This window comes from Pelecanus crispus, chromosome 4 (assembly GCF_030463565.1).
Source record: "Pelecanus crispus isolate bPelCri1 chromosome 4, bPelCri1.pri, whole genome shotgun sequence".
In the NCBI taxonomy this organism is placed as follows: domain Eukaryota; kingdom Metazoa; phylum Chordata; class Aves; order Pelecaniformes; family Pelecanidae; genus Pelecanus; species Pelecanus crispus.
Genome location: NC_134646.1, coordinates 38425521 through 38447036, shown reverse-complemented (window position 1 = coordinate 38447036; position 21516 = coordinate 38425521). Strand labels below are relative to the sequence as shown.

The 21516-nt window shown below is 37.9% G+C and overlaps 1 protein-coding gene across 1 annotated transcript; it reads right to left on the bottom strand.

Moving 5' to 3' along the window:
- Positions 1-1769: 1769 nt before the first annotated feature.
- RBM46 (RNA binding motif protein 46) lies at positions 1770-15740 on the bottom strand. Its single transcript, XM_009489176.2, has 4 exons — positions 15590-15740; positions 9859-10326; positions 7679-8461; positions 1770-1816 (listed from the first exon to the last, which is right to left on the bottom strand). The coding sequence occupies exons 1-4, from the start codon at positions 15738-15740 to the stop codon at positions 1770-1772; spliced, it is 1449 nt and encodes a 482-aa protein (XP_009487451.2).
- Positions 15741-21516: the final 5776 nt, after the last annotated feature.

Below are 21516 nucleotides of genomic sequence, written 5' to 3'. Positions count from 1 at the left end.
ATCAAGCTAACCAAAATAATTTTACTTTCAATTTCACTAATCTTTAAAGTGAAATGTTTAATATACACATACGCTTTGAAGACTTATTCATCAATAAACATGTAATGCGAATTTCCGGTAATTATATATCAGTGTGGTGTTCTTTTTTCTTTCATGGCAAGATCCAAAGCAACAAATTCCAAACTCTTCTTCTTCAGGGCAATTCAAGCCAAATAGGGTGTACAGTTGGCTGCAGAAAAAAAAGGGGAAGAGAGAAGAAAGAGACTTTCTGATTTTGGCAAGCATACTGCATTACCTATTCCAAGATGGACTTAACTATTAAGGAACTTAAGATAATGGTATAAAGAAAGCATTCACAGTCGTATGCCAATGCTGCTTTCTTCCCTTTCCTTAGCACCCCTAATATTAACTCAAATCATTAAGAAATTTTTTAGTCAACAGTTGAAGCAACATCAGAAAGGACCTAGTAAAAAAGAGAAATGAAAAATGAGACTTATTAATCTCAGGGGTTTTTTTCCTAAAAGCCTTGTGCTTTTAAAAAAAAACATTCTTCAGTACTGAACATAAGCATTTTATCAGCCTATATGTATATTTTTAACCAAACTTTACAATAATGAACCTTTGTTTCACCTCCACTGAACACAAAATATTAATGAAGACAACTTTAACGTGCACATTAAATCACTGTTCCAAGTTGTATTAATTTGTTACATGTATGTATCATAGCAGCAGTCTTTCATATTGCATACTTTAGATTGGGATGTACTTACTATTATCTAAGTACCAAGTTCTGCCAGACACACACTGCACAAACAAAACCCAACTTCATTGTGGTCATCAATGGACTAGAAAAGGGCAGTAAATTCAGTCCTGTTTTAAGTGACTGACTCTCCCAAAGTCAGTCAACTTATTTCATGGATAAACATAGTCCAACATTGTTGTATCTTTCTGACTTATTTTTCTCCAACTTCTTCTACACAGGCCTAGATTTGCAAATTTATGTTCCCTGTCTGTAAGCAGCAGTAACAGAAAAATAACTGAATCTTCAGGACAAATCTTGGGTGACTCAGATTAGAAGCTTCCAGCAGTAAAGTTAACACCGAGCATGGATTTAATGCTATTTTCAAACTGCCTTATAAGCTTTTAAAAACCAATCTCATGACACTCAGAGAAGATGGTAATCCCCATTTTAAAAAATGAAAGAGGCCTCGGAAGTGACAGATATCCACACTTAAATTCATCCACAATAGCATATTCAAAAAAAGAGAACATTTACCCTTGTAGCATAAAATGCAGCAAGTTAAAAATAACACTTTTTGCAAATCAGGAGACATTAGCCTCTTTCTTTTACATGAAACTGACTACCCGAAGAAATAGTCCAAGTCACCAGTGTAGTAACAACTCCACTTCTGAACATGAAACTCAAGCGGGAAATGCTGATAATTCAGAAATGACTGAAAAATTACTCAGAGCCATTTTAGGAGTAAAAACGATAACCTTCCTTTGTACCACACAATCCACGTGAACATCAGACTGGGTGATCCATCAGCAAGTCTACAGCAGAACTATGGTCTCCTTTAAAAAAAAACAAACAAAACTGGACAGAGTATTTCTACAAGCCTTCTCAGAGGTGTGTGTCTGGGGAAATAACCTCAAGACCAACTTCTCTAACAAACAGCCCAAACAGTGCAGCTAAGACAATGTCTTTGAGGGGGCAAAAACCTGCACCAAACACAATCCTGGGAGGTTCACTCACCTCTGCTATCCCACTATGCTGCATTCAGGGACAGCAAAGTTATATATGCTTGCTCAGGGGCTACGATAAAAACCATTATGTATAAGTCATCTGATAAGTATTTAAGACTTCTAAATGCATACTGTTAAGGAACATCTTATACCACATTCTGAGCCTTTCTAAAAATCACTACCAAAAAACCTCCCACCAATCACCACTTATCATCTGTATTTGCTAAACAAAGCCAGCAACTTTTGTACTTTTTTAAAACATCTTACTTTTTGTACCAGGCTGTTGCTTGTTCCAACAGCAATATAGTTAATTTTGATAAAGCAAACCAAGGCAGTACTGAATTAAAGAAAATCCCTACAATGAAACAGTAAAATAAAAACATTTCACTTGAACTGTGACACCTTTAAGTTTAATGTCTAAAATCTAGGACAGCAGTCTACTGATACCTTTGTTCCAAGACCCAGATGCTGAGTACAGACTCTCAAACTAGTTTATACAAGTTTTATCCTTGACTTGTAAAATGCTACTGCATGCAGTATTTAAGAAGCTTAAACAAGTGAATTCATAGTAGTAAGATAAATGCTGGCTCCACCTGTTTCAGAACATACATTCTGTGTGGTGACCTGGAATTAAACTGTTATTTACATGCTACAGTTAGTTATTAAAACGCTTTGCCTTGATTCAGAAATTTATCAGTGTATTTTTCTTTTAAATACTTTCTGTTAAATACTTCTAAATACTCTCCTCTACCTAAAAATTAAGTTCTTAAATTGTGTCTCAGTGAGACACCACATGGAATAGCATGTGTGAGTGAACAAAGAATACCCTATTGTGGAATACATCTAAAACCTGGCAGATCCCAAAAACTGAGGAAACTTTACCAAAACTTCTTCCCTTCTTCCCCATCACACTTAAGTCAGACTCAGTAGGAAGAGAACTCCCCAGGACTCAGCCTTTGCTACAGAGGTTGTTATCTTAAGGAGTAGAAAGAGGTTCTGACATCTTCTGGTATTTCCTTAAACCAGTGTAATTCCACCAGCAGTAAGTGAAAACAAAAAACCCCCAGCAAACAAACAAATCATTCTCAGAAGAATGTTCTGCTTTTCCAGGGTTCAGATGTTTACTCTTACTAAAGAAAGGGATGTGGAAGTTCTCTTACAATTCAGGGCACATCTATGCAGCTTCAAGTTCTCTTCTGCCTATACTTCAAAGTCATCTGGATGAGCCAGCTTGATTCCATAAACTACAAAGCTTTGTTACTGATGCAAAGGACCTGAATGATAAATAACACCTCCTATTTTGGGACTGACTCTGCACTAACACTGCTTCTGGACCAGAGGTGGAATACAGAGTCTGTGTTAATTAGCACAACTACACAGTCTCCAAATTTGAGCTGCCTCACATCTAGTCGGCCTCCAGGACAGGCAAGAGTAGGATGTCTTACATGTTTTTCTAACTGCACACTACATTTAACAGCCAAGCACCATTGTGCAAACACCACTAAGGTGTTGTGTAACTTCTAAAGACACAGACTTACTCGTATTGAAATGAGATTCAAATTAATGGAAACACTATGAATTTCTTCTACAGGGCATTCAGGCTTTTTCCTATTTTGTTTCCCACCCCTCACGCCCCCCAAACATTCACCTTCTGAACTTCAAAACATAGCTCTGCTCCCTTCTCACAAATGGACATTCAGACATGTAATTTCCATATATTTCAACAAGCCTGAGGTTTTTCACTTCCTTGATCTGTTCCTGATTTATTTAGTAATATTAAAATATGGCTTGTTCATCTTTCAATTAAATTGTAGGTTTCTGTATTTTCTCCAAGCATCGTTTTCAAAATATTCAGGTGACACCAAGTGGTTAATTGTTGTACTGCTGTCTGTTCAGGACTACTGTATGCAGTAACAACCAAGTACTGTGTTATGTGAAAGTAAATACAGAAATATGTATCACCAAAAAAAGCCAACAAGGTGCTTTGAGATTATGAATCATAACAGTCCAATTTTAAAATTCTATCAAAGCAGCCCTTTCTCATTCACTTACCATAGTCTGCTGATTTGCTTTAAGAAAAAAAAAAAAAAACAAAACCAAACTGTAACCATCATCAAAAGTTAAGTGGGCAAAAAAATTAAGTTCCTGTAAGAGAAGTTACTTACCAGAAGGAATTATTCCCTGTGTCATCTTTGTACACTCAATAGTAAGTTGCTTCCAGGAAGAAACACTCAGACTTTTTTCTCAAAATCACTAATTAAAACAAACCCCACAAAACAAAAAACCCCACCCACAACACATGCATCCATGCAGCATCATTCAACATGCCAAGCCATACAACACACACTTCAGTGAGGAGGGATCCTCTGTCCATCTAGCAACTCTTCTTTAGCTTCAGATGTTTCTTTCAACATAGCATATGTATTAAATTGGAACAAAACCAACTTCTGTAGATTAGACAGGGGAAAAAAAATTCTATTTGTAGACTCTTTAGGGCTATGTTTCAGTATCATGACAATGCCAGCATCAAAAAAAAGGGTTTTTATCAACATGAAAGAGGTGTATCTTTCAAAAGTCAAGCCATGTATGTCTGCTTTGAAATAGGGCTCTGCATGCTCTGTGTGGGGCCAAATCCCCAGAAACAAGACTGCACAGAGGCCATCAAAAGAAAAGCTGTATAGCTCAAAGATAGTAAGACAGGATTACCAGCACTAGGCCATTAGGTGGACAGCTTTTAAAAACCAAACCCAGGATTTGGGAATTCTGCTAAGTAAGAATTCACATTAATTGTGATCATATGACACACTGAAGTGCTAGAAAACTTTAACATGCTGTTAATTTAAATTCACCTTAAATTGTTTTCCCTATAGGACTTGTGATTATAAATGCACAGATAAAAATCTCAACACATACTTTCTTCATCTTTTTTTAAACTTGTTTGCATTCTGGATTTGACCACAGCTGTGAATAATCATTCTCAGTCTAATTTTTTTTTTTAATTGTTCTGGTGATTCTTTCCCAAACAAATATAGGAGAGAAAATATTATCTTTAGATAATGCTATCTGTAAGCCACAACATGGGCAGGTATGCATGGTCAAGCATAGAACCTGAAGCTGTCTTCATTCTTCCCTAAAGAAGGAGAGCCTCACACCACTATTTCAAGTTCAGAATCCTTTTTATCTTTTGCATTCAGGATTACGTGCATTATAAAGGTATGGCCCTAACTTTCATAGCTAGAAAAAAATGGAAGACACTCAACCAATAAAATGGCATCCACAGCATGTACAAAACCAGGCACAGATTCTTAGCTGGTTTATTATTAAAAATAAATAATTCTGATCACTTTGACCATCTGAAAGTATCACCTTCAAGAGGTGACTTACTAATGAAAAACAAACGCATCACTGCTAAAGTGGCGACAACGTATAAAGCTTTGCTTTTTGGAGATTCTTCTTCCTCTAAGACATTCTTGGCACGCAAAAACAAAACCAAGGAGAAGCAAGATTCTAAGCAAGAAAAAAAGCTTGTCTACATTTCAGTCATGCATTGCAAAAAAAAAGCATCACAGTCAAGCCTGAAATAAGTCTGCAACAAATTGCATCCACAAGAAAAATCTCCTGAGACTTCCAGAACAAGTGCTAAGTTGCAGTATTAGGAAGAGAAGGATGGCAACACTATTTTAACAGTTTGCTATCAGCAGTAGCTTTTCCAATCCACCAAAACTAGAACTGGTGAGGAAAAAAAAGAAGAAAAAAAAAAAAGAAAGAAAAAAAAAAAAAGAAGGGAATAGAGGGGAACAGAAAAGTCTTTCTTAAAGCATTTCTCAGGAACAAAAGCAGTCATCACTAAGACAGGACTCCACTTAACCTTTCAGTTACTATTTCTGCTTCCACTTCCCTGAAAATTTAGTTTCACTGGGCCAAAATTATTAAGTAAAAACATTTTAATAAGCACTTCTTTATCTGTTCTCATTTCTCCTCCTTCCATTCCTAAAGCAAAATCAAGCCTTAAATCTTGTGGATGCAGTCCTGGGCCCTGTAGGCATGCACAGCTAATCAGAAAAGGCTTATTTACTGTATTGCACATCTTGTGCTTCTATCCAGAGCTGCACCATACAGGATATGATGCCTCAGACACTGCCTGGCCCACACGCAGTGGGCACTATCCACAGAGAATGCCACTCCTTTCAAACCTGGAAGTCCATGGCTTAAGAAGGCCAATATTCCAAATTAGAATGTGAAAAAACACAGCACTCTTAATAAACTGAAATAATAGTAATTGAAACACAACCTGTTTGAACTTCCTAGATACTATACAAAACTTGGCAAGAACTTGCCTACCACCACTCCAAAAACCAACACACTCCCTCCCAAACAACTCTGGCATTGCTCCAATTCTGAATTTAAGGGGGACGAGGGGGGGAGACGCAACACCAAACCAACCAACCAACAACAAAAAAACCCCACAACCCAAAAAACCTTCAACTTTCTACACACAGACAAGAAACCAGTTTGTATTATCTGAACAAGCCTATCATCTCCAATGTAATTCTTCACAGAAAGAATTCTACACAGAAAGAAAAGAGGAAAAGAAGCCCCAAACCTCTGGCTCTAGGATTCATTAGAAACATTTTTTTGTAATGACAGAAAAGTATTTATGTTGTTCTACAAAAGACTAGCAAGAATTCATTTCATGACACAGCATCTACTGATCTAGAAACCATGCAACAAATACACAAGAGCGTTACTCAGCAGATCAGCAGAATTTCATGATGATTCATAATACATGCAAAATTATAAAGATCAGCCCTATCTCATCTTCAAATATACCAGGATGTAAAGGCCAGAAAAAGAGCTAATTAAGCAGAAGAGAAACTGTTCAAGAGAACAAGTGGAATAAATTATACAAAGCTTTGCCCGGAAGTATGAGGCATTTTCAAACCATTATGATATGGCTCTGTAAAAGCCTCCAAGTCCGACTACCAAAAAGGCAAAATTCAGATTTCTTTGAGGATGAAGTTTGATCAGATGATGGTTACAATTACTAATGAAACAACCTGGCACTAGAAATCAGTTCTGTGTTCTGAATGCTGTGTGCTGAATGTTCTGAAAAATGCTGGGCAGGAACTAGATGGCAGAAGTGTTACATTTTGTATTATTTACGTATTTTACTTTATAGAGCAACAGGGATAACACTGTTAGAACTGCAGTGATCCATCTTAGTTATGAAAAGAACAGATTTTACCATAGCTTTTTATAATATAAAAACTTCCCTTTTCTAGTAGTTGCATTCTAATTTTAAGAAATGGAATATATATAAATGAAGATGCTAGACCTAGAAAATAATTAAGAATGACTATATCGCTATTTTCTCCCATTTTCTGGTTTTAAAAAAAAAAACCACTAAATGACAGCACTCTTTACGCAAAGATAATACATGGAGAGCCATGTAATGATATTCTGCTATAGCCTTAAGAATGTCTGTAAAGAAGAATCAAAAAAAGCTTCCCAAAACCATTTATTCATCTGCATATGGATCTACCACTTCTGTTTTCCCCATTGATAATAAATCAAGAACACAGACAGCCTTTCAAATAAGTTTTCAGCACCATAATCATCACACAAGATGACCTTATACCCAAGTCACTTAACATATCATCTAGCTCTTCCTTATAAATCATTATGGTAGATAAATGAAAGCAAAAATGACCCCAGCATTGCCCTGAACAGACATTTACACAGTGTTTCTTCAGTGCTCTCACCTGATGGTCCAGACTCAGCTGACTATACAAGAAATAATTCTTCTGTAGACCAACATATATAGACCTTTATATAAAGATACACTCACAAGCCAAGATATATACACAAACAATTTTAAAGTAACTTTTCTAGCTTCAGTTCTTAAGAACTAATTGAAAGCATTTATGCTTACCTAGATGTAGAAGTGTGAACTGTGCTGCCAATTCCTTTGCACCTTCTACTGTCATGCAGAGTTTGTCTGGCATGAAATAACTCTGGGAACCATCTGCAATACCAGGAATAAGCACCTTGTACACCAAGAGTATTTTCCCATCCTGACTTGTGGTTGAATACAAGTAGTATTCTGGCGGTGCCCAGTTATTTTTATTGCAAAAATAATCCAGATGCATTGCTGCAGAACTGAAGTGACTGGATTTTAAAGAATACATGCTAATTGGAGTAAGCTTTGTTCCTGGAAAAAACGGGTATGTACATCTTTCAACTTCAGGAGGGGCTGGACTGTGCTGACCATTAAGATGAACTGAAAGACTTGCTGGTTTCCCTAAGGATTTTTGATGACCATCTTCTTTGTTAGGAAACCCTAAGAGATTTTCAGAACCAGGACTTATCTGACCATTAAAATGTTGCTTCCAAGTACTTTCTTTGTTAACTGGCTTTGCCAGTGTTACCTCAATACTAGCTCCATCAATGCACCTTCCATTCATTAGAGACATAGCAGCAACTGCATCTTCTCGGTGGAAAAAATGAACAAAAGCATAGTCTCTCAGCTTCTTCACACGTTCAACTACTCCTGGCTTGAACTTGTTGAATTCAGCTTTAATTGTGTCCTCTGTAGTAGATATCATTAAATTTCTTACATATAATACTTTAACTCTCTGCATTGTTTCGTCATCAACTTCTTTCTCCGGGTCTGCCCAGTCTACTTGAATAGTATGTCCCCAGAGTTGGAATGTTCCTACAGCAAAGCAGCATTACATCAATAAGAAATATGCAAAGGAAAACAAAATCATTCTTATCAACTATCTCTAGAAAAAGCAAACATGATGCATGCCACTTGAAACATTGGTTTTTATCGCTTGCATCTACTTAAGCAAAATACGTAAAATATTACTACTTGAAATTATTAAAGAAAATAAGACTGCAAAAATTCATTAAGCACCATAAGCTGTCAAAACAGACTTCGTGATTTTATGACATGCATATACATGCATATATAAAGCAACCGTAAGCAACATATTATTTTACTAGTTAATAAACACAGCATCTTCAATAATATTACCACCTTAAAAGGCAAGGTCAACACCTGGAAAAAGTCATCTAAATATATGCACTAGCACAAGCCCTACTCTACGTTGCAGCAGACACCAAAACCATACTTAAAAAAAAAAAAAAAAAATCACCTTGCTACTCATTTCAAGCCAACATTTTGAGTATCACACAACTAGTTTATTTTACATTCTGTGATCTGGCCACATTTCTCCCATTACTTTGCAAGTATATAAGTCTTAGGTAACACTCCTTCCTGACACTCTGCTAGTGATTAACACAAGACTTGCCTAAATCCTAGCCTTAATAAATGTAGGGAGTTTTGCTATTCATTTCAGCAAGGCTGTATTCTGTTTTAATGACTTTGCTTCTCCAACTATATTGTTTCATTTCCTATTTAATTTCTCTTCCTTTCTCTTCTAGGATTTCCCTTTTTAACTGTACCTTTACCTATTCCCTCCTCTTTCAGCATATTTAATCCCTTCTACTTTCCCTCCCTCAAAAGCTATAAAATAAGGCGCAAAGAAAAAGTTATCTTCTACTTTGTTAAACTCTTGAAATTACTTTCCAGTAAAAGATTAAAGACCTACTTTCAAACATTTTTAAAATATGAAACACCAACACCACCACTCGCAACACTCAAAGAAAATAAGGGACGCATTCCAAGCATTGTATTTTTTAAGCTCAGCTTTAAGAGAATTCATGTGCAGGGACTAGCGCATGCAAATGAAAACTGGATGTGTGCCCAAGCAAACACATAACTTGGTGTAAATTACAGTAACTTGTGTTTATAAAAAAGATGTCTGCTCTTTCATTCTCAGAACTGCTTAAATTTCAGTTTCTTTAAAAAAAAAAAAAACAAAAAAAACCACCCCAAAACAAAAAAAAAACCCCAAAACCAGCCAAACAAAAAAAATGTTGATTCATAAACAAACAAACAAAAAATTCTCTTTAGTCAAAAGGTACTACTGCAGTTTTGTAACTCTCAAAATACCATAAAGAAAGGAAAACGGGGACAGTCCACCACCCCCCGCAAAATGGAGACAGGTACTCCAGAAAACTCAATTTAATTATAAATAGGTTTACCTGGGATTAGCCGCCTTCTAGCCATCGCAGCTGCTCTGTGAGATTCGTATTCCACAAAAGCAAAGCCACGATTTTTAGTTTTGTCAGTGGCATTTGGATAAACAATGACATCCACCACTCCTTCTGTAACTTTTTTCATTTCATTCAGTATTTCTTCTTTCTTCTTTTCTTTTGGAATTGCTCCAATAAATAGTCTGCAGTTGTCCAAGCTTACACAGACACCAATAAATTTCCCTGGACGAATTTCGTAATTATTAAGAATCTTGATGGCTAGCTGGGCTTCCTCTTTAGTAGTGTACATCACAAAAGCATAGCCTCGATTCTCACCACTGAATTCCATCATCAGTCTGAACTCATAGATCTTCCCAGCTCTCTCGAAAACAGGAACTAATTCATCTTCATACATATCACGAGGAATCTTACCCACAAAAACTTCACATCCACGAGGCGGTGGAGGACCTTCCCAACCTTAAAAGAAATTGTCCAACAACAACCTTAGTACGAATGTCAGATAGGTACGCTTCCGCCGCCATAATTTGGGGGTGGGAGTTATTTCTTTCTAGTTTCAGTTTAAAACTGGCATATTCTCATCCATTATTTAATTCTTATTTTTGTTATGTTTAAATGTAAATTGTGGGCTTAGAGCATTTTTATTCTGTCTTCTGTTTCTTTCACTGGAATGCGTACAACAACCCACTGAACCTAGCGTTATTTAAAACACTGATCGTTTGCTATGGGAGTCTACATTTTAATCATTTTTTTGCCCCTTAAAATTGTATGTCAGTTATTAATACAACTGATAGGTGATAACTGAATAAGAACTTCAGTTGTTACAATTTTAACATTTTAAAGTTGCAAATGTTTCTTTGTACTTCTTGCTCATATTTTAAGAAATTTTGGTCAGGGTCCCCAGTGCAGTATTTTTTTTTTCCTTGACATCATTAAAAAGGTCCAAACATTTTGCTTCCACCTTCTCCACTCATCCACTAAAATAGGACTCCCTACAAAGGTAGGATACAGAGCCATCCCTTCTTCGATAGCCAAAAAGACTGAACGCTTTTGCTCTAAAAACAGCCCACAGTTTTCACAGGCTGGAGCTGGATGGTAGGAAAAAAGAAATAAAATAAAAATCCACAGAACAATTAAGTCCCTAGTTCACATTTTAAAGTTATAGGAAGATCAATGCTTCTGTCCTTAAGCCAAGGACATTCACACACTCTTGTATATCTTTGCCATATATGCTGAAAGGTATGTTCAACAGGTAATATAAAAATGCATATGTACATTTAAAAATACAGAGTTATGGTCTGCAAATATGGCACTCCATTTTCCCAAAATATGCATTTTTTTACCAAAAAAAAAAAAAAGTTTGGTTGTTCTTTTGTTTTTTTAAAACAGATTAGATAAATCAGGCAGAAGTTTCAAAGGTAGATGTTTCAAAGGCAGACAAACAGTTAAATCATAACAGCTTTTTCTAAAGCTTTGACAAGAAAGGTTCTCTGCAGGAGAGAAATCAAGACGTACAAAGCTGGTAGAAAAATTAATACAAAATTTAGCAAGTACTAGTATGAAATGACAAGGCATAAGGAGGCAAGGCAAAAAAAATTACTGTTGACAAGTTAAAACAAGAAGATAATATTTTATTCTGGCATGAAGTTCAGATAAATTAAACTTAGGTGATTTTGTAATTAACTTAAAACATTTTCCTTCATGTAAGTATCATCAAAGAGCACGTAATTTACTTGTGAAAAGAATTTTTAACAGAATTGGGAAATTTTTGCCTTCTCACAGAACAAATTTTCATCTATAAGCTGTACACTAAGAACTACATGGTACACAAGGAAGCTACCAAGGCATCAGAATTGGTATGCATTTGGTGCCACGTTGTCACGGCTTAGCTAGGAAAAAGTCTGGCTCTGTTCCACACAACATTCAATATCTTTATCATTTTCAGCTTTATAAACATTTACGACCACTTCAGCTGAGGCCTGACGGGACACAGCAAGTAATGTAGTTTGCAAGCTAGTACTGCCATCATTCACATTGTGTCAGCCAGCTGCCCACATAAAAAAGCATAAATCAACAGCACACTACTTAGGAGCTCCAAAGACAAAAGCAACTGCACACCTTCATCAGGAAAAGAGGGCAAAGGCTATGCTTGATCGTGTAGGGAAGTCATGAAATTAAGTAATGATGTTCACTTATTAACTAGACAAACTTTTACCACCATTCTCAGCCTGGTAATTGAGTAATTACCAGGTAATTAAACAGTGATTCCCAGTAAGACAGACATCTACCATTCAAAAAGACCACCTTCTAATTTTAAAGCTGCATCCTAATGTAGCATTACAGCACACTACTGCCAACTGGGAGTAAGTTATGATTTCTGACTTAAAGAAAACCTGGTCTGTGGCATATTTGCCAACGAGCAACATGTATTTAACAGAGCAGACATGGAAACAGTTCACCAAAAGCACCATTCCTCAAGTAGTTACCAACTGACCAGAGAGCTTCCTTGACAGGGTACTTGATTCAGCACTGGATGGTAGATTATGGGATTCCTTTTTTTGGAGCAGTTCAAGTAATCAAACTGCAATCAACAGTACAGTTATAATCCTCCCACTGTTAGTGAGACCCATGCGGTCTCAAATTTCCTTCCATGTAATTATAATGACTTACATACCTAATGGCATTATTATGTCTGCAAGCAACCTAAGCAGAGGACCCAAACAAATCAATGAAAATTCGCTTTCTTAAGTTTCCCCCACACACACTCTCTACAGATACATTTTGCCCGAGTGGCATAAATTGAACAAGAACTGTGCTGCTGCCAACTGGGGGTGGGCGGAGGGGGATCATTTTTTAAGGTAATTTTGAGCCAGATCAGCTGCTTGCTCTGGATAACAGGCCAGTCGGATAAACAAAATGGTAATAGGAAAAGAGAGCTGACAGTGAGACTGTCTCCTCTGGCAGCAACACAAGCTTAAAGAAACCACACCTTAAGCAACATTCACAATGAAACTCTTCATTTACAAACAGTAATTGTAATTTCATAGAAGCCATCTCAAACATTCAAGTCTCATCTGGCCTAGAAAACCATTTACAGTAACTTACAGTAATTTGCAGCCTAAGCAAGTATGAAAATACATGAAGATTTAAAGGAGAGGTATGTAATTAATGTCAATGAACAGATTTATGGAAGATATACCTCGTCAAACACATCTAGTTTCAGAAAAGATTAACAAATTTCATTAATAAAAGTAACTTTGCCAAACAATACACTTAATACTGCCTAATGTTCTAATAAAAAATCATAATTATAATGTAAAAAAATGTAATTTAAGACCAGGCTGAGCCCTCAGAAAGTAGTCAGTGACGCCCTGCAGTTCTTTTTTCAGTGCCACTTTCAAAACAATTTTACAGGGCTCCATTTGTCTATTTTATATAGGCTAGTAAACATAGATACGTAATTTTAGACAGGAAAAACTTCCAAAGAGAAATAATTTTGATGCAGTTGTATCTTAAACTACATATAAGCAATGAGCAATACAGTTCATGCTTACAAGCATGACCTATAAGGATATGAGATCACAGGCCACAAGTAAGAATGAACTGAAACAACAGCACAAAGAATTTTCCTTCTTTCTGCTTGTGTAAGTGCATAATCTGACTCAAAAAGAAGAGTTACTGTGCAACCAGGACTAATGGCGAAATTCTTGTACATTGCTGATGTCAACGACGACACTGGAAAAATTATCTGAAGTAAAAGAAATGCTCCATAAAGATTTAAGGCATTCGATCCATTTCATCTGAGTAACAAACGTTAAGATAAAGGTAACTGACACAGTGTTATTACAGGTACTAGGTATTTCATCAAGAATTCAAAAAGACTATTTCAGACTAGAAATATAGCCCAAATTCAGCAGGAAAGATGCTAACCATCTTAGCAAGCTAAGTGTAGGAGTGGATAATCCCACTTTCAGAGTTGTCAAAATCAAACCCAGATACTTTTCTGAAAGCATGTCTTAGCCAAAGCCATCAGGCTCAACACAATAACAACTGAGCAGAAAGTAAATGTCCAAGATACACAGAAATTAAAACTAAATTATCTAGAAGACACTTATTTTCTTAACATATTCTTAACGTAAGTTTTAACTCTTGAATACGTGAATAATGACAAAAAAAAAAATTAGGAAAAAAATATATACCTATTAAATTATTCCTCCTCCTCTGTTCAAGTGTCTTCACTCAAAACAATAACAAATTCAGTCATTTGGGTTTCATCCATTTATTTCACAAACTTTCACCCTTTGCAGCACAAGATAAAACCACTAGTTTCCAGCATTTGTATAACTATGCATTAAAGTTGAATGATCTTGCAACATCTTCAAACAAGAACAGTCTTTATCAGTCCTACTGAAAATTAAGAGTCATTTAATTTTATTTTGGAAAGCAAATCTAAAGTGCTGAACAAAGGCTTTTCCTTGCACTACCTGTGAGTGTTACTCGTTTTCTATAAACTATATCCGCAGCAGCAGTTTATGGAAAAGTATTTTAGCAGGGGATAGGGCTATTTCATGAAATATATTATTACTGAGTTACTTAATCACAGTATCAGACATGCTTTTGAAATAGCATTTAATACACAAGAAAAAATTAAGTCTTCCAATGCAGTAACATCCTGAAATGTGTTTACTAAATCCAGTAGCCACTGTTTCCAAATTGCAATGTACATACTCCATACACTGCAGGACTTAATTCTACTTTTTTTTGCCACGGATTTTAGTGGAAATATAATTGGGCATATAGAAGAACATTTTAGTGACAAAGTTTGTTTTCACTGCAGCAGTAACTTTCCAGTTCAAGTGCATACGTTTCCTGTTTGCACCACGACAATAAATCCCAAAACACCATAAATTAACCAAGAAGATGACTGTAGTTTTTATAGCACCAATACAATCTCCGTGATTGTCTGGGACTTTTATCAACTGTTATTATCTGCTTACACATGGATACATACTCAACAATTTCTGTTTTCCAGTGTATTCAGAGAAAGAACAGTAATACATGAGTAATAAACTGCAACTGTTGTACTTCACTGTTAAAACTACACCAAATGAATGATAAAAGCCCCAGCAGCTCAACATTTATGAATTTTTCTTCTTAGGAAGAGGGGGGGCTATGTTAGATATGGAGAACAGATTAGTCAACTCTTAAAATGAGTTAGATTATCTTCACTGGCACTATCTCAGAGAGGTAGCAAACAGAGGTTTGTAAAAAAAAAAAACAAAACCACACGCTTTGGCCAACGCAAGTGGTAAGAGAAAAAATAAAGTAGGTTATGCCTGCTATCACCAACTTGTTTGTCCCTTAGGTGCCACAAAACGTTTCAAGCATGTTCTCAGTCATATGGAACACACTCACTATTTTCAACATTCAAACATGTTTGTTTTGCTGTCAACTTTAGCTGCTTTTAAAGCTGTGACTTCTTAAATCCACCAAGAGCAAGTGTTCAACATAGTCTAGCACAAGAAATCCTAAACTGCTGGAAACTCTAAAGCATATCAGGACACTGCATGTGTTGTGTTTCCTACACTCTTTCCCTAAGCATCTACTACTGGTCACCGTCAAGATACAGGACATGGGGCTACACAAATTTTCAGTCTGATTCAGTATAGCTCTCCTTACAGAAAACAAACTCCACGTTCGTCATCTCAAAAGAAATGCTTACCTGGTGGAGGACCACCAAATTTTCTTTGCCCATTTTCTTGAACCATGCTGTATCCAGTCTTCTCCATCAGGGCCAGTAAAGCAGCCTCATTCTGAGTGCCACTTCGGATTTTGCCACATCCATTTGCTGCAGCTTTATTTTCTTCATGCATATCTGCAATAGCTTCAACAGAACATTGCAAATATTTCAATTCAGGTAATTTACTGATAATTTAGCCTATTTACTGTGACTTTGTTTAGCATAAGGCTTCAATCCTACATCCAACTACAATCATCTCTATATTTACTTTCAAAACATTGTTCAGTAGCTGTGATAATCTTGAACTTTAAACAGCAACTATATATTCTATATGCAAACTTTCATAAGCGGTATCACAGCTATTTTCTAAGTATGCTGCCCTTCAAGTACAGTAATGAATTCTTTCATAAATCATTACCATAGTTGTGTAGAGACTTATATGTTACTCAGTGACAAGTTCCACTTTCTTATTACTATATTTTATAGAAATACCAATGATTTTAAAATTGTATTTTGGTACAAAAATACATTAAGTCCATGCCTAATTAATCTAAAGAATTCAAAGAATTCAGGAACAAAAGTAATATAATTAAAACCAATATATAACAAAACTAGGCAGAACTGCAGAACTGCCTGGCAAAAGTAAGGGGCTGAAATAATCCCACCTCTGAGGACCTTATTTTCATGCCTTCATCCATTTTCACAATTTCCAAAACTAAAGTTAATCAGTACAGTTGTTGCCGCTCTATTCACTATTTCCCTGGCATGCCAAGGTCTTGTACAACAGCTTTAGGTTTCTGTCACTTAGGTGATGGGAAACAATCACATCAAGGCACCCATTTGGTAATTACAAACTTTACTAGTCAAGCCCCTAAAAAAAATTAACTTTCAAGTCAGATTTTTTTTTTCACTGCCTCTTTTTCCTTCCCCAATTTATATCTTCTCTTCCCAAGATTTTCTGCCTCAAGGTCTGCCATGCTTAGACAAGCAATCTTCAACACGTCAATCCTTTGCCCAAATGGTATGTCCAAGTGCTGTGCTACTCATTCTCCAAAAGAAATGCTGCCCCAAGAAGTCACGACCAGAAAAATAAGCTACAACTCCTGTTTGTTCTTTAATGTCCCTTATATTTTCAGCTTGCTTTGTCTTCAGGATCAAGCTGCAATAAATAATGTCCTGAGACATCAGCAGTTTATTTTCTCCAAGAAAAAGTTAAAACCAGCTTCAATTTCACACATATATTTCCTGTCAACTTGCTGTTATTTGCTGAACAATGAGGCTTCCTAGTTAAGGCCTCAATTAATAAAAGTATCTGGAAAGCAAAGAATAAAGGATACTAAATCAAGGACAGTAAAGAGTGCATAAGCATTCACGTGCCTGTCTCTTCGTTGGACTTCCACTACTCAAGGTCCCAAGAAACCAATTATCTCAAGCACTGCAGTAAACTCAAACTTGTTGCACTGAACTGAACACAGCCAAAAGGGAGGGAAGAAGAGTTCAAAACCAGTTACAGTTGTGTCCTTTTTCTACAGCCTGAAGCCACCTTCTCCTCTTCAGCTTGTCACTTCTGGCACTTTTGTACAAACTGAACTATTACTTCCATCTTAATTACCCAAATGAGCACCATTACCTACACAATTATTTATTTTATCTTACAGCTGACTGTGTAACTCCCTACCACTAGCAGAAACAAGAATTAGTAAAAATAAAGCCATACATAGAGGTTAATGTAGCAAATGTTATCCCACCCATCTTTATATATAAAGATTTTCAGATGATTGCTGGTCACGCTAAGCAAACTTTTGCCTTCCACACTCAAAACATTAACCATCCCCATGGTTGCTAGTCCTTTTATTCTTCACTTACCCATTCCACTGAAACTACCCCAGTATCTCAAATTAAAATCATTTTGCATAAATGGAAGTTTTTCGAAAGATTATACACTGTATTTGCAGAGTGATTAAGCCTCTTCCACTGCCACATTTATGCATGTTATGCAATGATATTACTGTCCAGAGGTGGACTTCCTTCCTGGCCCAACAGCTGAGTCATTTCAAATGTGCTTTGAATCTAATAATGAAAACTGTTCTTCAGTACATTTTCACAACGGCCTTCATATGACATTATAACAGACTCTACACATCCCGTAATTAGAATGGTGATAGCATAAACACAACTGCAACTTTTTCCATCCTAGAAAGAGAAGACTTTTGGTGGAGGTGCATGCATTGTCTTTTCTGTCAAGCTGGTATTCATTTTGGGGCAAGAATCCATGCAAGCAACCACTGTGAAGGAGTTATATGACACCCATCGCTGGTCATTAAAAAAGCCAATCCCCAAACAACTCCTGGCTTCATCAAAACAAGATTCCAGAAAGGAAGCAGGGTAGAGCACAAAAAAATGTCCGACAGGCAACAGCAGTTAACAGCATGATTCCTATCTGCTACAAACAGTGTACCATCTCCTTTCAGCAAGTGAATTACATTTACTGGGTTTCACAGCCTACAAGCTGCAGAAAGATTGCATTATCAGGAAATCTCTCGGCAGTTTCAGGCCTAACAAGGTGGAAATACACAACAAAGCTGGGGCAAGGGAGAGGTAAATTCATCTTCCCTTTGTCTCAGTAAGCTCAAACATCCAGCCAAGAAGAACGTTATCTGCAAGACCAGCGATGGGACACCAGACTAAAATCATGCGAGTTGATGAGGGTGCCCACAGCACTGCCAGGGAGGTGAAGTGGCACTGAGGAGTTAGAACAAGAGACCAGCGGAAAAAGTAAGGACACCAGGGACGGGCCCCAGGGCGAAAACGTCACCTGAGGAGACCAGACGAGTATGTGGGAGATAGGGAAAAAGAGAGAAAAACAGCAGCCCAGAAATACCCTGCGCTACTCTCGCCGACTTGCACGTTGAGAGCGGCCGCCGCGGCCCGTTCTCCTCACGCCCTCGTCCCTCACGCCGCCTCCGCCTTTCCCCACAGCACAGCAAGGGCCCGAACCCGCCGCTATCCCCAGGCAGGCGAGGCCCCGGCACACCTTCCCGCTCTCCCGTAGGAGCTCTGCTCCAGAGCGGGAAAAGGGGCCGGAAGAAACAACGCCGCCCGACTCCTCCGCCAGCCACCTCACTCGCCTGGCCCCGCCGCCACAGCTTTCCCTCACTCTGCCCCCGCCTAGCCAATCACCAGGCGGCCAGGGTGGGCACGGGCATAATTGACAGGCAGCATCAGCCAATCATAGCAAGGAAAAGGGCGGTGCCTGGCACGCGAGGCGGTTTAAAATAGGCGACCGTTGAACGACGGGCTCCCGCCAGGTCGCGTGCTGCCGTCGCGGGGGACGGGGCGGCCGCTGAAGCCGTTGGAACGTCGCGTGCTGGCGCTGCCGCGTGACCGCTCTGAGGGCGGGGGTTGCGCTGCCGCCTCAGAGCCCCTCCTGAGGGGGGGGCGGCGGGGCGCCCGCCGGCCATTCCGCAGCGGGGGGCGTTTGTTAGGCTCACCCTTAGCTCGCCAAAACGCGGCCGGTATGTTTTGTATCTCCTGGCTTACATCGCCTCTCAAAGGGCGCGTTTGGGCCTTTGGGATATGCTCCGGTGTGCGCTTGTGCTTCAGGGAGTGTTTATGCTCGTGCAGGTCCATGTTGACCAGTAACACCTGAGTTATATATAGGTCTGTTTCCAATCCTTACTGTTCCAGTTAGTATTTCAGTCCCTTAGGAATTAGCTTAATGATGGCTACAGGTGCTTCTCAAGCCAGTTGGGCTGGAGGCCTCACAGCTTTAGCACTGCTGAGCTCCCATCAAAACTCCTCAGGGGTCACGGCTGTGCAGCTGCAGCCTGGCACTTTGAGGGGCACACATCAAACGCACTGCAGTCAATAAAGAGTATGGGATTAGTCTGCAAGTTCTTCAATTTGTTGTCAAAATGCTGTGGCCTGTTTTCCCCAGCTAGTGGATGAAAGTCTCTCAAAGCCAAAATAGTTCCACTGAAGACTTCTTCAACTCCCTTTTCCTAAGATTTAAGGCAGAGAATCCCAGAAATTTTAACTTAGGGACATGCAAATTCATCTTCATTATGAATATGTTCCAGAGCTTTTAGCAATCTAGTTGTAAATATGTACTGCCATAAAATTGTCACAACATCATATTGGATATTAACCTATTCAAGTTTGCTTATTTTTCAAAGAGAAAACTTATTATCCTTTTATTAATAATGGCATGATACACAAATCATGTATTTTACAAATGATAGGTCTCCATTTAAAAGTTCTGAATGGCCAACGTACCAAAGCTGTTGCCTTCAAGATTAAATTGCACCACTCTTTTGCTTCGGGTGTCTGCTTGTTTCTTGACCGCATCTGAATCAGCCACAAAGCCTTTAATAGGAATGAATTTGGGGTATATCAAGTTAAATAAGGTTTGAGGCATTTTGACTGCAGCTTGTGTCCCTGTTACCTTGGAGACTGCTCACTCCTGGGCAGAGAACTCCATGTGTCTCAGCTGTTGTTGCTGGTGGGAAGTACTGCAAGAATGCAGACAATCTCTTCTAAGTGGAAAAAAAAACCCACCCAAACCCCACAACTCCTTAGCATTTTCTTTGTATTTCATGTAAGTGCCATCTTACTGGATGGGTTACCATGTACAGCCATTTCTGGAGTACAAATGACTGCTGCTCTAGGATAGAGGAGCTGAACAGCTGCTCAGTTGGAAATGTTAACCTGTTGCCAGCACTTAACAGCAGAAGGTCTCAAGGAAAACATACAAATTTGCCATCAGGTTTTTCACTTGATGGCATGACATAAGTAAAAGAGAAAATCAAAATAGCCAAAAAGTATTCAACAGCTACATTATTATCTCTTATTAAACATCAAAGTCAGATGTAGGAACTAAAGACTCATTTGGTTTTCTTGCTGACCCCTGCCTCTCTAAAAGAAATTAATGATCCTTTTCTTCCTTTGTTCCCCATGTGCTAATTGGGTATCAGAGTTCTCACTACCCTTGCCCACAGGTGCTAGCTGCTTTTTTCTCTCTGACAGTCTAATTGTTCAGTATAATTAGGTTTTACTAAGAACAACTGTTTCTAACCTGTATTTCTCTTGGATTTTGCTGCAACTCGTGATAAAGTCTGAGCTGTATATTTTTATTGCTTTTCTAATAAGACAAGATTTACAGGGGAATACAATATTTTTATTAAATCAAGCAGTATATCTGATAACTTCAGGTCTTCAAAAAAGAGTTTGCACACCTGAAAGCATCTCATGGCTAAATGGAAACAATTCACCTCAGCAGGCTATGAAACATTGCTTTTCTTGTATCACAACAAGCAGAATCCTCAGCAAGCAAACCCTTCAGTCACTCTCCCATTTTAAAAAGTTAGGTTTGGTTACTTTTAACCTTTAACACAATGTGTAATTCTATCAAGTTGGAACAGTTGGTAGGGGATAAGCCACTTCTCTCCTCCGCCAGGCAGGCACTGCCCCCAGTGAGTTCCACCTTGTTTTCATTTCTTCCCCTTTCTCTCACATAGCACTTGATTGCATTGTGCATTCAAAAGTATCTCACTCATTTACCAGTAGCCATCGTTTGGGTAAGTGTGGTAAAAGGAGAAGGACGATTAACATTTTCATTCCCATTTCTAGGACTGACAACTGTTCACTGCAAAGGGACAGTTTCTCACAGTTGTAATTTCTTTCTCTCTCCCCATACCTATACAAATACCACTCATCCAAATTAATGACATATTTTAATTCACTTTTTCATGAATATTTGCTAAAGGATGGGAAAGAAGACCAGTCCCAGAACAATGTTTGTTATTTATCAGAGTATTTATTTTTTTACTGCTTTATTGAATCAGTAGCTTACTGCATAACTGTTTAACTTTTAAACCTGATAAATAGAAACTTACTTTAGGATTATTTTA